This window comes from Taurulus bubalis, assembly GCF_910589615.1.
Source record: "Taurulus bubalis genome assembly, chromosome: 11".
In the NCBI taxonomy this organism is placed as follows: Eukaryota; Metazoa; Chordata; class Actinopteri; order Perciformes; family Cottidae; genus Taurulus; species Taurulus bubalis.
The window spans coordinates 15,720,886-15,733,344 of record NC_136599.1 but is presented as its reverse complement, the minus strand read 5'-3'; the positions used below and the strand labels follow the sequence as shown (position 1 = coordinate 15,733,344).

The following is a 12,459-nucleotide window of genomic DNA, read 5'->3' as shown; positions in this document are numbered from 1 at the left end:
ACTGCAACAAATCTTTGGACTCAGCCAAAAATCATTTTTCTTTTTGCATGAAAGCTTTTACCTATTGCTCAGAGCAGGAATATTAGTTATGCCTGTGCCTGAGAGAAATTGAGTATTACACACAACATTACACAAATTCATTACAGCACAAGAAACATATTTTCAGTTTTAGTGTAGTAAACATTGCTCGAATCACCTTTATACACCACCGCGCTTCACCACTCTGAAAAGTTAGGCCAGAGCACATACACATTATGATTTTTACATTTAGATACCACCAATATATAACAAAAATATATATAACAAAAAATATTTATACATATATATTTGTTTATAATATAGATATAAATTAATATGCAATTAATACAATTTTCATACAGATCCTACAGTTTTTCTTTAACATAAGGCTTAGGATCAATACCAATATGTATACTTTTCTCTTCAGGAGCACAGGAGCATGTGTTTTGATGAAAGACTGGTATGACCAGGGCTCAGCTTCCGCTCGAGGGAGAGAGAATAAATGGCTGTATCCAGCCCCACTCAGCTCATATTATGATGGCACAATTTAATAGAGCTTTCAGCTCTCCCCGGCTATGATTTTCCCAATGCCAGCGTCCTACCAAGATAAATTCAGAAATACTTGGAACCCTCCAGGAAGACAATTAGAGAGTCATCTTCCCCTCAGTATGTAGCGGCGGCCAGCCTGACGGCAAGCTACGTGCACATTATGCATAATGCAGCCCTTAAAACTGCACTCTTCACTGGTCGGTGGGGGATCCTCAGCAGCTAACTGTGTGTGCCGCACCACCCAGCACACTGCTGAAAGTCTAATGAACTGAGCTAATCAAATCCGATGAGTGGGGGAATCAACTGGCTCTCATGCCCCACAGTATATTGTGGCACGTTACTGCTTGAAGCCTGGCCACAAATAGAAGCTCCTCCACCTCTGACACAAGGTGTTACAGCAGTAAGGAAAAGAAGGCAATCACTAACACTGGCTGTAAAGAGGTTTAGACAGCAGTCGTGCTGCTGTGCTGTGCTGTGAGTGTGAGTGTGAGTATGAGTGTGAGTGTGTGTGTGTCAAAATAAGAAAAACACAAGAGCATAAAAAGAGACCTCATGAAAACCTTATTGTGGATGACAGAGTGGAAGGGGATGAAGTCAAGAAAATGTAACAAAGACATATTCATACAGAGAGAGATACTGGGGGAACAAGGAAGTGTCAGAGAGATAAATATAGAAAGACATAAGTGTATGCCACAATGAGAATATGTGTACTCATTCATTCTGGCCAGCAACTTGCTCCCAAGAGACATCTTCTCACACGTGTACATAAATGTCTCTGCAGGAGTGTGTGTATAGCACCATTGCATCGTCCCTGGAGGGTTGTAAGAAATAAAGCTGCTACTGATTTTGACTGTACAAATGTGTTGACTCAGATAAATGGGGGAAGTGTAGACAGCTCTCATTACTCATCATTAATGTGGGATCAATAAGTAGTGACGCAAGAGATAAGAGAATCCACGGAGTCATAAATGGGACAATTTGGTAGTCACCAAAATGAATTTAGTCTTCAATGAAACTAATGAGAATATCACAGAGTTGTATACCCAAAGTACTTATAACTAGTTTTAGTAACATAGAAAAAAGAATGAATGAGGTCACAGTGACTTACTGTTGTTAATAAGAGTGTATGGAGGATGCAAAGCATTGCTGTTAATAACGTCAGTGGCAGATCACAGACTGTGCAGCCATCTGCCTTCGCAGCACCACTGCTGCTGTCTGACAGCACTTTGGTTTCTCTCTGCATAACAACATGACAGAGAAGACAACTCATCCTCCTGACCTCCGCAACCTTTGCCTTGACGAATGTAAACAAAGCTATTTTTATTCTTACCACTGTGCATTGTTAACATCCTTCTAAAGCACTGCACCTTGTTTGTGTGTATATAATGTACAGGTAAAGAGAAACACATTAGCTGGGAAGAGATTTTAAGTCTTAATGAAGATACTCAGTCAAATGTGGAAGTGTTCAAATGTTTCTGACTGATTTTGGATACAATACTGTTTATATGGTTACATATTGTTTTCATGGGTGAAGTACTATTCAAGTATGACTGTACTCACTGTTCATAAGCCAAAGACTAAATATGTGTGTGTGGATAAAAGTAGAGTTTAAATAATAAAAAATCAACCCGAGTATCATGCAGTTAGGGTAACACTGTAATAATTCACTTGCTGACTGGTCTCTTGACTTTATAAAGTTTCCTCACACAGTGTGCAATAATCTAAAGGGCATCCAGCTGTGTAACGTATCACAAAGCTTACGATGTGAATAGTAACAGGGCCACTCTGACTGTGCTCGACCCACTACTGTCCAGTTAATCAGCCTTTCATCTCTAGCATAAGGTTTCCACAGTGTGTTCGTGTGCGTGTGTGTGTGTGTGTGTGTGTGTGTGTGTGTGTGTGTTAAGATGGATAATTAACTGTAAGGCAGAGCATGATTAATGTGCCTCTGGATACGAGGAGAGGTTGCACGCTGTGCGATAAGAGGGGAATGTGAATAAGCAATCCCAGGTATAATCCTGAGAAGTGACTCGTGTGCAAACGCCGGGGTAGGAAGAGCTACAATGGATTGCTGCTGTCACCATAGCAACGCCCACATTTAGCAGTAACACCCCCTTAGTATATTGAAAGATTTACAAACATACAAATGTTACAAATAGCTGGATGTGATGATGTTCAGGATTATATGAGTTTATAAAACCATTAGGCCAGATGAGTCAGCCAACATTTGAGAGAGGAAGCGATCCATCATCCAGTGTTTCAATCAGATGAGAACTATTGTATACATTGTACTGTGTTTTGTTCATTTTCTGTAATAGAAGAAAACACGCTTGCATATACAGTGAGAAATATTCAAAACATGTTTATCAGCCATGTATTAAAAACATAGGCCTGTTATTTTCTTCAATTAATCAAAGTATAAATCAAGATGAACATGAATTAATGATGTAGCTTTTCCCAAATTTGCGGAACAAATAATATTGATATCCTTTATAAATCTCTCATAATGTGGGCAGCTTGCAAATACATGTATTGTCGAGTAATTTTCTTTTTCACAAAAGGAAATTGAATCAAACCTGTGTCCTCTCTCTTGGCGCCATCTTCTGGAGAGTAAACCATTCAACCAATTTGAGGGAGATGCTCCGTACCAGTGGCGGCTGGTCAATAGAGGGCCACGGGGCCTGGCCCCACCTTCAGCCACCAAAAATTAAAACAAATATTTATTATATTATTAATTATTTTTTGAGATATGGAATATACCCAGTAATATTTGTAAAATAAGATATTTGTGCAAAATATATGCCTTTCCTGCTTGCTCTCTCCGCTCTCAGCTGCCCCCGTGCACATCTACTGCACCGTGCATGTGCCTTGGCCAGGTCCATTTTGCACAAGAAAGACGGGTCTAATAAGCAGTTTAGCCAATCACTGATTAAAGATATAAATGAGTGACATACCATTTAGCCAATCAGCGTCCTAAAAAAGACTCACCGCGCCCCAGGGTGCGAGTTCCTGTCTCTTGTTCTCGTCTCTCATGTGTTTTAAGATGAGATGGGTTTTTTCAAGGCGGCTCGCGGAGTTTAAAAGGAAGTCGCATTGTGTTTGCTGGGATGTTTGCTGAAATTGATTAGAAGGCCCTAACAAACACAAATTACACCATCTCCTTACTTGACCTATATTAATAATGAACCATCTCTTTGTAGATAAATAAAGTGCTTCAAGAGTGTTTGTATTAATGGTATTGGGGAATATTAGTTCTGAAAATCGTCTTTTACTAGCTTCAGAAAAGCGACAAATAGAGAGTTGCATCTAAAAAAGCTTTAAAAACTGTAAATCTTAAAAAAAATTGAAGCCAGATGAATTAAGATGCAATCTGTGGTTGTCCATCTCTTGTGTGTTTAACTTTGTTTACATTCATGCATGCAGCATTTTAGGCGTATATTTCTAATTTCTTTTTCGAGTTTGAGTGTATTATCTTTAACACCCTTGGTGATTAAAAAATTAAAAGCAATGAATATATGCAAGTGGAAGACCATTTCACAGGAACATTTTTAAAAGATATACATACACACATATATATATATATATATATATATATATATATATATATATATATATATATATATATATATATATATATATATATATATATATATATATTTACACATACATATATGTGCCTCTCCTGTCCTCCTCCAGACTCTGGGAGGCACAGGATCCACGTTGCCTGAAGTCTAGTGTAAAGTTTCCACCATCAGTGATGGTTTGGGGTGCCATGTCATCTGCTGGTGTCGGTCCACTCTGTTTCCTGAGATCCAGGGTCAACGCAGCCGTATACCAGCAAGTTTTAGAGCACTTCATGCTTCCTGCTGCTGACCTGCTCTATGGAGATGGAGATTTCAAGTTCCAACAGGACTTGGCGCCTGCACACAGCGCAAAATCTACCCGTGCCTGGTTTACGGACCATGGTATTTCTGTTCTAAATTGGCCAGCCAACTCCCCTGACCTTAGCCCCATAGAAAATCTGTGGGGTATTGTGAAAAGGAAGATGCAGAATGCCAGACCCAAAAACGCAGAAGAGTTGAAGGCCACTATCAGAGCAACCTGGGCTCTCATAACACCTGAGCAGTGCCAGAAACTCATGGACTCCATGCCACGCCGCATTAACGCAGTAATTGAGGCAAAAGGAGCTCCAACCAAGTATTGAGTATTGTACATGCTCATATTTTTCATTTTCATACTTTTCAGTTGGCCAACATTTCTAAAAATCCCTTTTTTGTATCAGCCTTAAGTAATATTCTAATTTTGTGACACACGGAATTTTGGATTTTCATTTGTTGCCACTTCAAATCATCAAAAATAAATGAAATAAACATTTGAATGCATCAGTCTGTGTGCAATGAATAAATATAATGTACAAGTTACACCTTTTGAATGCAATTACTGAAATAAATCAAGTTTTTCAAAATATTCTAATTCACTGGCTTTTACCTGTATATATATATAGGAGCCACCATGGTACCACCTCCAGGTGGCAGTGTGACGCAAAAACAGCTACAGTTTAACCACCTTAGAAGAAGAAGAAGAAGTAGAAGAAGAAGAAGAAAGGGAAGCGGGGCGTTGAGCGTTAACTTGAAAACAGAAATGGCGGGTCCCTAACCTGCAGTCAACACTGACGTAACGACGGCCCGCTGCTGGTGATGTCGGAGGTTGGACAGGAGGTTTTCTCATGGCTCAATAACGAAAGTGTCCTGTAACTGCAGCCAGCCACCGTGTGTCCGTAGTTCACTCAGTTGTGTCAACTGTCCCCGGTGTGAAGGCAGTATTTTAAACGCGCCATGCAACTTTCAGCCGTTAAAAAGACAAGTTCTCAGCTCACCTGTGTCTGGTTGCAGGACATCCAGGGTAACTTCAGACGATGCCAGTCAACGGGAAAGTCATCCCCAACACCCCGCTGGCCGTGGACTTCTGGCACGTACGGAAGTGTCCGACCACTCGGCTGTTCTTCCTGTCCCACATGCACAGCGACCACACGGTGGGCTTGACCTCCACCTGGAGCAACCGACCCATCTACTGCTCACCGACCACCGCCGCCCTGCTCAGACTCAAGCTGCAGGTGAGGAGGACACACACGTGTGTACCGTGACTCAAATTAAGATACCACGCAGTTCAAACGTCAGGGTATTTCTTATCTGCCTCACCCAAGACAGGTAACTGTTGTAGTTAAATGAAGGGGCTGTTTAATGTGGATGGGATTCGTGCAGGTACTATGAGAGCAACTGGTCAGGCAGCTGTGTCGTTGACAATTTGTAAAACCACTTCTGACTGTTTTGCATGCATATTTGGTTTAAATTAGGCTCAAATCTCTTTTTCATTGCTAAACTATTAACTTGTGCTTTTGTGACGGCTCAGTCTCTTAAGGCTCTACAAAGCCACTCTTCATTTCTAAAAGGTTAGATGGTAAAGTAGATATTAAGTGAACTGTCCTTGGGCCCAATAATAATTCCCAGTACACGCAATTGATGGCAGTCCTCTTGTACTTTGTCAACATATTTGACAAGCCCTTGTTATGTGTTGCATGTATATCAGAAGAACATTAGGAAAATGGCGTTGCTGTGGTGAAGAAAAACAGTAGATATATTACTGTATTGAGATTTCTTCAGCTGATCATTTCTATTTTTGATCAGGTGAAAGAACAGTGGATCCATCCATTAGAGCTGGATGAGCCTTACCTGTTGCCACTGGATGACATCGGCAAGGAGAGGCTGGCAGTCACACTGATGGAGGCCAACCATTGTCCTGGGGCTGTCATGTTTCTCTTCGAAGGCTACTTTGGTTCTATACTTTACACTGGTCAGTGTAGGAACATATTTTATCTGACGCTTCTCATCATTTTGCTTTCCAACATTATAATTGGTATCATGTGACATACAAATATGTGCAGGTACTTTATCAACTACGGAATCAAGTAACAATAAGCATTGGCGCATTATTAATTTCAGGTGACTTCAGATATACTCCCTCCATGTTGCGTGAGACGTGCCTAAGGACCAACGCCACTATAGATGTCCTGTACCTGGACAACACTAACTGCGACCCCAACCGCACCCTCCCCTCCAGACAGAAAGCCGCTCAACAAATCAAAGAGATCATCCGCAGACACCTCAACCACAATGTTGTCATAGGTAATTATATTGTATTAGACCTTTCTAAACATGCCTTCTATACTTTCTCCTCCTCTCAACAGGATGAACATATCGGTTCTCAACACTGTCAGAAATGATATACTGTCAGCTCTCTTTACGTCTGCACGTCTTTGACTTTATTTGAAACACCATTGTGGCTATGTGGTCTGTCTTTGACAAATCGTTCTATTGTCATACCCCTGCACACGTTTTAAAAAGTGATCTAATCAAGGTTCAAATGAAGCTAACAATTATCTTGGTTTGCAAAAAGCTGCACTCTCTTTTTTGTGACATTGCTCGGCTCAGACGGGCCCTCATGCTCTCTTGCGCTGCCTTGCAGGCCTCTACTCACTTGGAAAGGAGTCCCTGCTGTTGGAGCTGGCGATGGAGTTTAAAACCTGGATAGAGGTGAGCTTTGAGAGGATGGAGACCCTCAAAGTGCTGGATCTGCCTGATGTCTTCACCACTGACCCAGGAGCCGGTCGTATCCGAGCCGTGGACCAGTCAGAGATTTGCTCTGCCACTTTACACAAGTGGAACAAAGAACAACCCACTTTGGCCATCATTCCCACCAGCAGGCCGCTGGTCTCTTTTCACCCCAACGTTCATGTGGTGCCATACTCTGACCACTCCTCTTACCAAGAGCTGGAGGATTTTGTCTCTGCACTAAAACCTACTTCCCTTGTACCCATTGTAGGAAACCATGTACCTGGAAGTTTATCTGCCTTACTGCCCAGCAAAAAGCGCCATGAAATCCTGGTGCCGGAGTCAGTCCGACACTACATGTTGAGACAGCCTGAGAGCCAACTCAGCTCTTCCTCATTCACCAGCCGTCGCCGCAGATGTTTCCCACCTCTTGTTGCCAAAGGGGTGGTATTTGAGTCTCCTGAAAAGGGATCCAAGCAGACATGCAATGAAGCCTGGGAGGCAGAGTGCTTGGAGCAAGATGCTTCTGAGGAAGAGATGGACTCAGAAAGTAGTGAAAGGGACTCTGACTGCATCCTTGTTGACCTGAGCGAGGACCTCACTCCTAACAAAAAGAGAAAAGGGACTGGAGAAATGTGGAGCCTAAATATTGTCCAAACAGTGTCTGAAGATATGGTAATGTCTGAGTCGGTGCCCCTCAGTCAACTCAGCCAGAGCAACTTTGCTCCAGTAGAGATCCTGACGAACACCAAGGACTGCTTGAAGTCTGTCAGGAAGACAAGAGGATCTTTTGAAACCAATGCCAAAATAATCAACAACACAGTTTCAAATGAAAATTGCAGCAACCAGCTTAGCAGACATGGTAATGTTCAGAACAACTGCACAGTGTCAGTGAGTGATGGTATGAGTCAGCATAGCAGACATGGCATTCATCAGGACAGTGACATAATGTCAAATGGCCAAATGAGCAACATCGTGACAACTTTGCAGAGCAGCCTCGATAACGATTCCTGCTCTTCATCCAGCTCGGAAACTGAGCTGAAGCAGGAGTATTTAGAGGAGCTTGAAAGCATTATTCTAAAGGATCTCCCCTTCACAGAAGAGGACATGAAGGCGGGTGGCCTCTTGCCACAGAGCTTTGTGCACCAGTTTCCTCTCTGTCCTGCACAAGAAGATGACATCTCAGATGAATAATGTGAACTGACTTTCAAGGGTTTGCCTCGCTTTAGAGGCCTCTTTGTGTGTTTTTAAAAAAGAGCACTTTAAAGGCAACACTATTTTCTCATTGGTAACTTCTTTATTTATATAAATGTATGTGTGGCCTGGAGTTTAGAAAAGCAGGCTTGTGATCAGTCTTTAGAGCTGACCTGTGAAGTGACTAACCTTTGCTTCCACCTTTCATCATGGTATCCTTGGCTCAGTAGTCATGTATGCCAGGTCCGCTTTCTTTGGTTTAAAAAAAAAATATATATTTATTTATTTTTGTTCTAATAGAAGAAACTAACCAGTACTTTTTTTTTGGGCTTGACATGTGGTCGGGGCTGATGCACGGCTTACAGTAGTCTGTATTGGATGTTTGTAAATTCACATTTCCACAAAGTTGGTTACGCTTGTTTGTTTTTTGCCTTGAGAAAAAACCTGTTTTGTAACAGCAGTTGCTTTTCCGTTCTTTATTTTGAGCCGATGAAAATGAGTCTGTTATATCTTTTTTTTTTTTTTTTAGAATCAAGGTATTAAAAAGAAATGGTGATTGTTGGTATCACCTGTGTTTTTTTGGGGGGGGCATCTAGAGGAACTTTATAATGAAAAACGTTTGAGACAATACTGTTAAAATAGTGTGTTTTCCTAATAGAACCGTAGGCAGCTGTGGCAGTGTTCTTACTTAGTCAATTACAGAAAGATCAGTGTGAAACAATCTTAAAGTGTTCATATTGATTAACAATCCCAAGTATATTGTCAAGGGGCAAAAAACACTTCTCCTTTTAAAAAAAAAAATGCATGTGAATTGAAAAGCATGATTGCTTTTGATTGTATTATTCCTACAACAGGTTAATGAGAGTTTCATAGTTGTCCCCATGTGCACCTTGTCAACTGCAAAATTAGCGGCAATTCTTTTTGCATGTTTTGATTAGACATGACATGAATCAGCTGTGTGCAGCTCGGCTGCCCTCTGTGGCTGTTAAACAACACACTATGAAAGTGTTAATCCTAAATCTTACCTGTTGACTATGAGTATTTTATAACTCATTTATACTATTGTGAATAGAATATTGTGCAGCAACAATTCACTTTTGTGAGGTTGTTGTTTATTCAAACGACATATTACAATTTAACCTTTTCAGTTAATGTATTCTGCATATTAATAGGAGACCTATGCTTTATGTGACATTGCATTTCTAGAGCTCATAGTTATGAGCCAAGAAGTATTGTTTGTTTTAAAAAAGTGAAATGTTCCTCTTCAGAGAGATTGATTTATTGTGAAGTCAAGGAAAGGTTTCTGTAATTATGTTGAAAAAGCTCCATGTATATGGACTGTTTCCTCAATAAATTGCCTTTTTATTTGCAAATCAATTTGCTGTGGTGTTCCTTTTTTAAATGTATGTTTTTAAGGCTGATAACTAAATAAGTCCACACACTTAGATGATATATAAACCAAGCATTCACAGCTGCTTGCTGTTGCAATGCTGTCGTTCCTCCCGAAGATGGCAGTAGTTTATTAAAAACATCAGCAGATGCTTTTACTTTGTTTTGCTTCTCATTTATTTAGGGTTTTAGTTTTACTGCAGTATGTCTGATTCCTGCAGCGAAAAAGTATCTTCGGTAAGGAAAAGCATGCTGAGCAGTAATGACTTAACTCTTCAAAAAATCCCAATCCATGTTTTTTTTGTAAAGATAATAAAAAATGTTATATTACTACAATTGGCACACCCAGAAACATGCTGGTTCTGCCAGAAATGAGCAGAAGCCTGCTATGCTCTTATAGTAATGTCTTACTGCATTGTTCAAAATCTGCATATTTATATTTGTACAATGTTGAGGAAAGCCTGCTGCACTATCCTGACTACAGAGCAGGACCGGCTGTCGCTAATTTTAGCCACCATAAAAGGTAGTGTGTGAACTTTGTGATAAAGAGCTGTGGCGTTGAACGCTCACAGGCATCATGCTGAGACAAAGTCACCATCAGTGGTCAGACTGACGTGAGCTGCCAACCGGCTCATAAAGGATGAATGAACGGCTCCTTCATGCCGGAGGAAGGCAATCTGGAACAAGTCAGAGTAGTGTAGAAAGTATGCAGATCCTTTACTGGTAGTGAAAGAACCAATACCACAGTAAAAGTACATGTAAGCCTTGCATGAACATGTTACATAAGAAACAGTATAACCAGAAGACTACTTAAGAGTATTACAAGTTTTAAATAAATAAACATTACCCTTTTGACTGGTATGCATATTTCATATAATTAATTTATCATTTCTTTGTATTTTAGTGTTGCAGCTGCTCGAGGTGGAGTTTTTTTTAACAAATTTATTTGGGAATCCAACTAATAATTGTTTTCCCTAAAGGATTAATCTCCCAATTATTACATTACATTTTCACAATAAATGTATTGTTAAAAAAGAGAAATAGTGAGAGATACCGTCACAGTTATGTGAAAAACATGGAAACACAAAATAATAATAGAAACATTTATAAATATATGAATATAAAAATACAATACAATACAATTATTATTATTATTAAGCAGTACATCCTTACATTATTAGAGCTGGAACCATGAAATGCACGTTTTGCATGAAAAAAATTATTTCCACAATTATCAAAACAGTTGGCAAGTAATTTTCCTTAGTTTAATCTATGAATCAGATCGTCACATAGAATGAAGATAAAAAGACAATATTTCTCTCAGAATTGTAGTGTAGTAGAAGTAGGAAGTGGAATCGAAATAAAATACTCAAATAAAGCATAAATACCTCAAACTGTTAAAACATACAGTAATTGAGTAAATGTTCTTATAGTCGACAGGGTTCTTCTCACCTTCCTCACATAACCAGCTTTACAGGGACTGCAGGTAATATGAGTCCAGCACTAAAATAGCACAATAATAGATTGTTTTATTTTGCTTACATTATAATCAGTTGTACTATTTCTTGAATATGTCTGGTGACGGACTGAGATTATTTGCATTAGGATTCATGCATTTTTTACATGTGCCTGGTTTTTCCCCTGCAGGAAATTAAGTGCTGCAAAAAAACATGTTTGTGACCAAAAACAGAATTTGAAGAAGAAAAAAAAATCGCTCTGGCGGTGAGGGCAGAAAATGAGAGGAAATGGAGTGTCACATACTCCTACCAGCATCCCAGCAGGGCATTAGGGCTAGAGTAATGGATTTCTCACACATGCCTTTACTTCAAAGTGGAAGTCATCAGGAAGCTGCTACTTGCGAGGCCCAGCCCTTTTACCTGCAGTAAAGCTGCTCTAGAATGAGGGGACTATTGCAAAGGTCAGTCAACTCTCCCTTCAAGTTAATACTTCCGTTCAGGGTGGTGATTTGATTGGCACAGCCTCTTCCTACCTCTTAACGTATCTGACAATTCTACCTGCAGCAAGAAGTGCAAGGAATATATGACAACAAAATCCACCCGGGATCATAGTGTGGTGTTGGGTACATTTATTTTCTCTTTGCATTGAAACGATGAAGGAAAGGATCTTGCTGTGCAATTTACAGTTCTGTTTCAGTAAGGAGTGACTAGGGACGAAAATGTGCTTCCACCCAAGACCTACAAATGGTTGCTGAGCTAAATTGGTCGCTAAAAATCGTTTTTGAGTTTGTTTTCTTATACAGCTGGTATACAAGGCTCCAGACAATTTGTGTCTTTTTACAGTGGTTATGTCCAACACCCAATTCATATAGTTAGGAGAAAAACTAATTAGAAAGTAAAACAGGTCATAATTCCTTCTAATATCTATTTAATATTGCTGTGAAAAGATCTTTTCTACACAACAAGTTTCTCGCCAAAAACTAGATTTCACAAGATTACAATTGAAGTCATCATAATAACCTTCTGATTCACCTTCGTAATGTTACTGAAGGGAACCAGTCTCTGCACCGCTTTTAGCGATGGTACTAAAGTTACTAAAGCTCTCCAGCTGCCGATTTCAACAATTTAACATTATCAGCGATCGGCAACTAGAAGTAGTTGCAGATAACAATCAACCGAAAAACATTATTTCACACTGTGATGGTTAGACTGTGTAATTAGTCCACGGTTCACATGCATGCCAA

The 12,459-nt window shown here is 39.9% G+C and overlaps 1 protein-coding gene across 1 annotated transcript; it reads left to right on the top strand.

Annotated features, from left to right (window-relative positions):
- Positions 1-5,379: 5,379 nt before the first annotated feature.
- On the top strand, positions 5,380-8,369 carry dclre1b (DNA cross-link repair 1B; the record flags this gene model as incomplete). The annotated part of the gene is made up of 4 exons (XM_079225816.1): positions 5,380-5,680; positions 6,252-6,417; positions 6,567-6,749; positions 7,090-8,369. The coding sequence occupies exons 1-4, from the start codon at positions 5,483-5,485 to the stop codon at positions 8,367-8,369; spliced, it is 1,827 nt and encodes a 608-aa protein (XP_079081942.1). The 5' UTR covers positions 5,380-5,482.
- Positions 8,370-12,459: the final 4,090 nt, after the last annotated feature.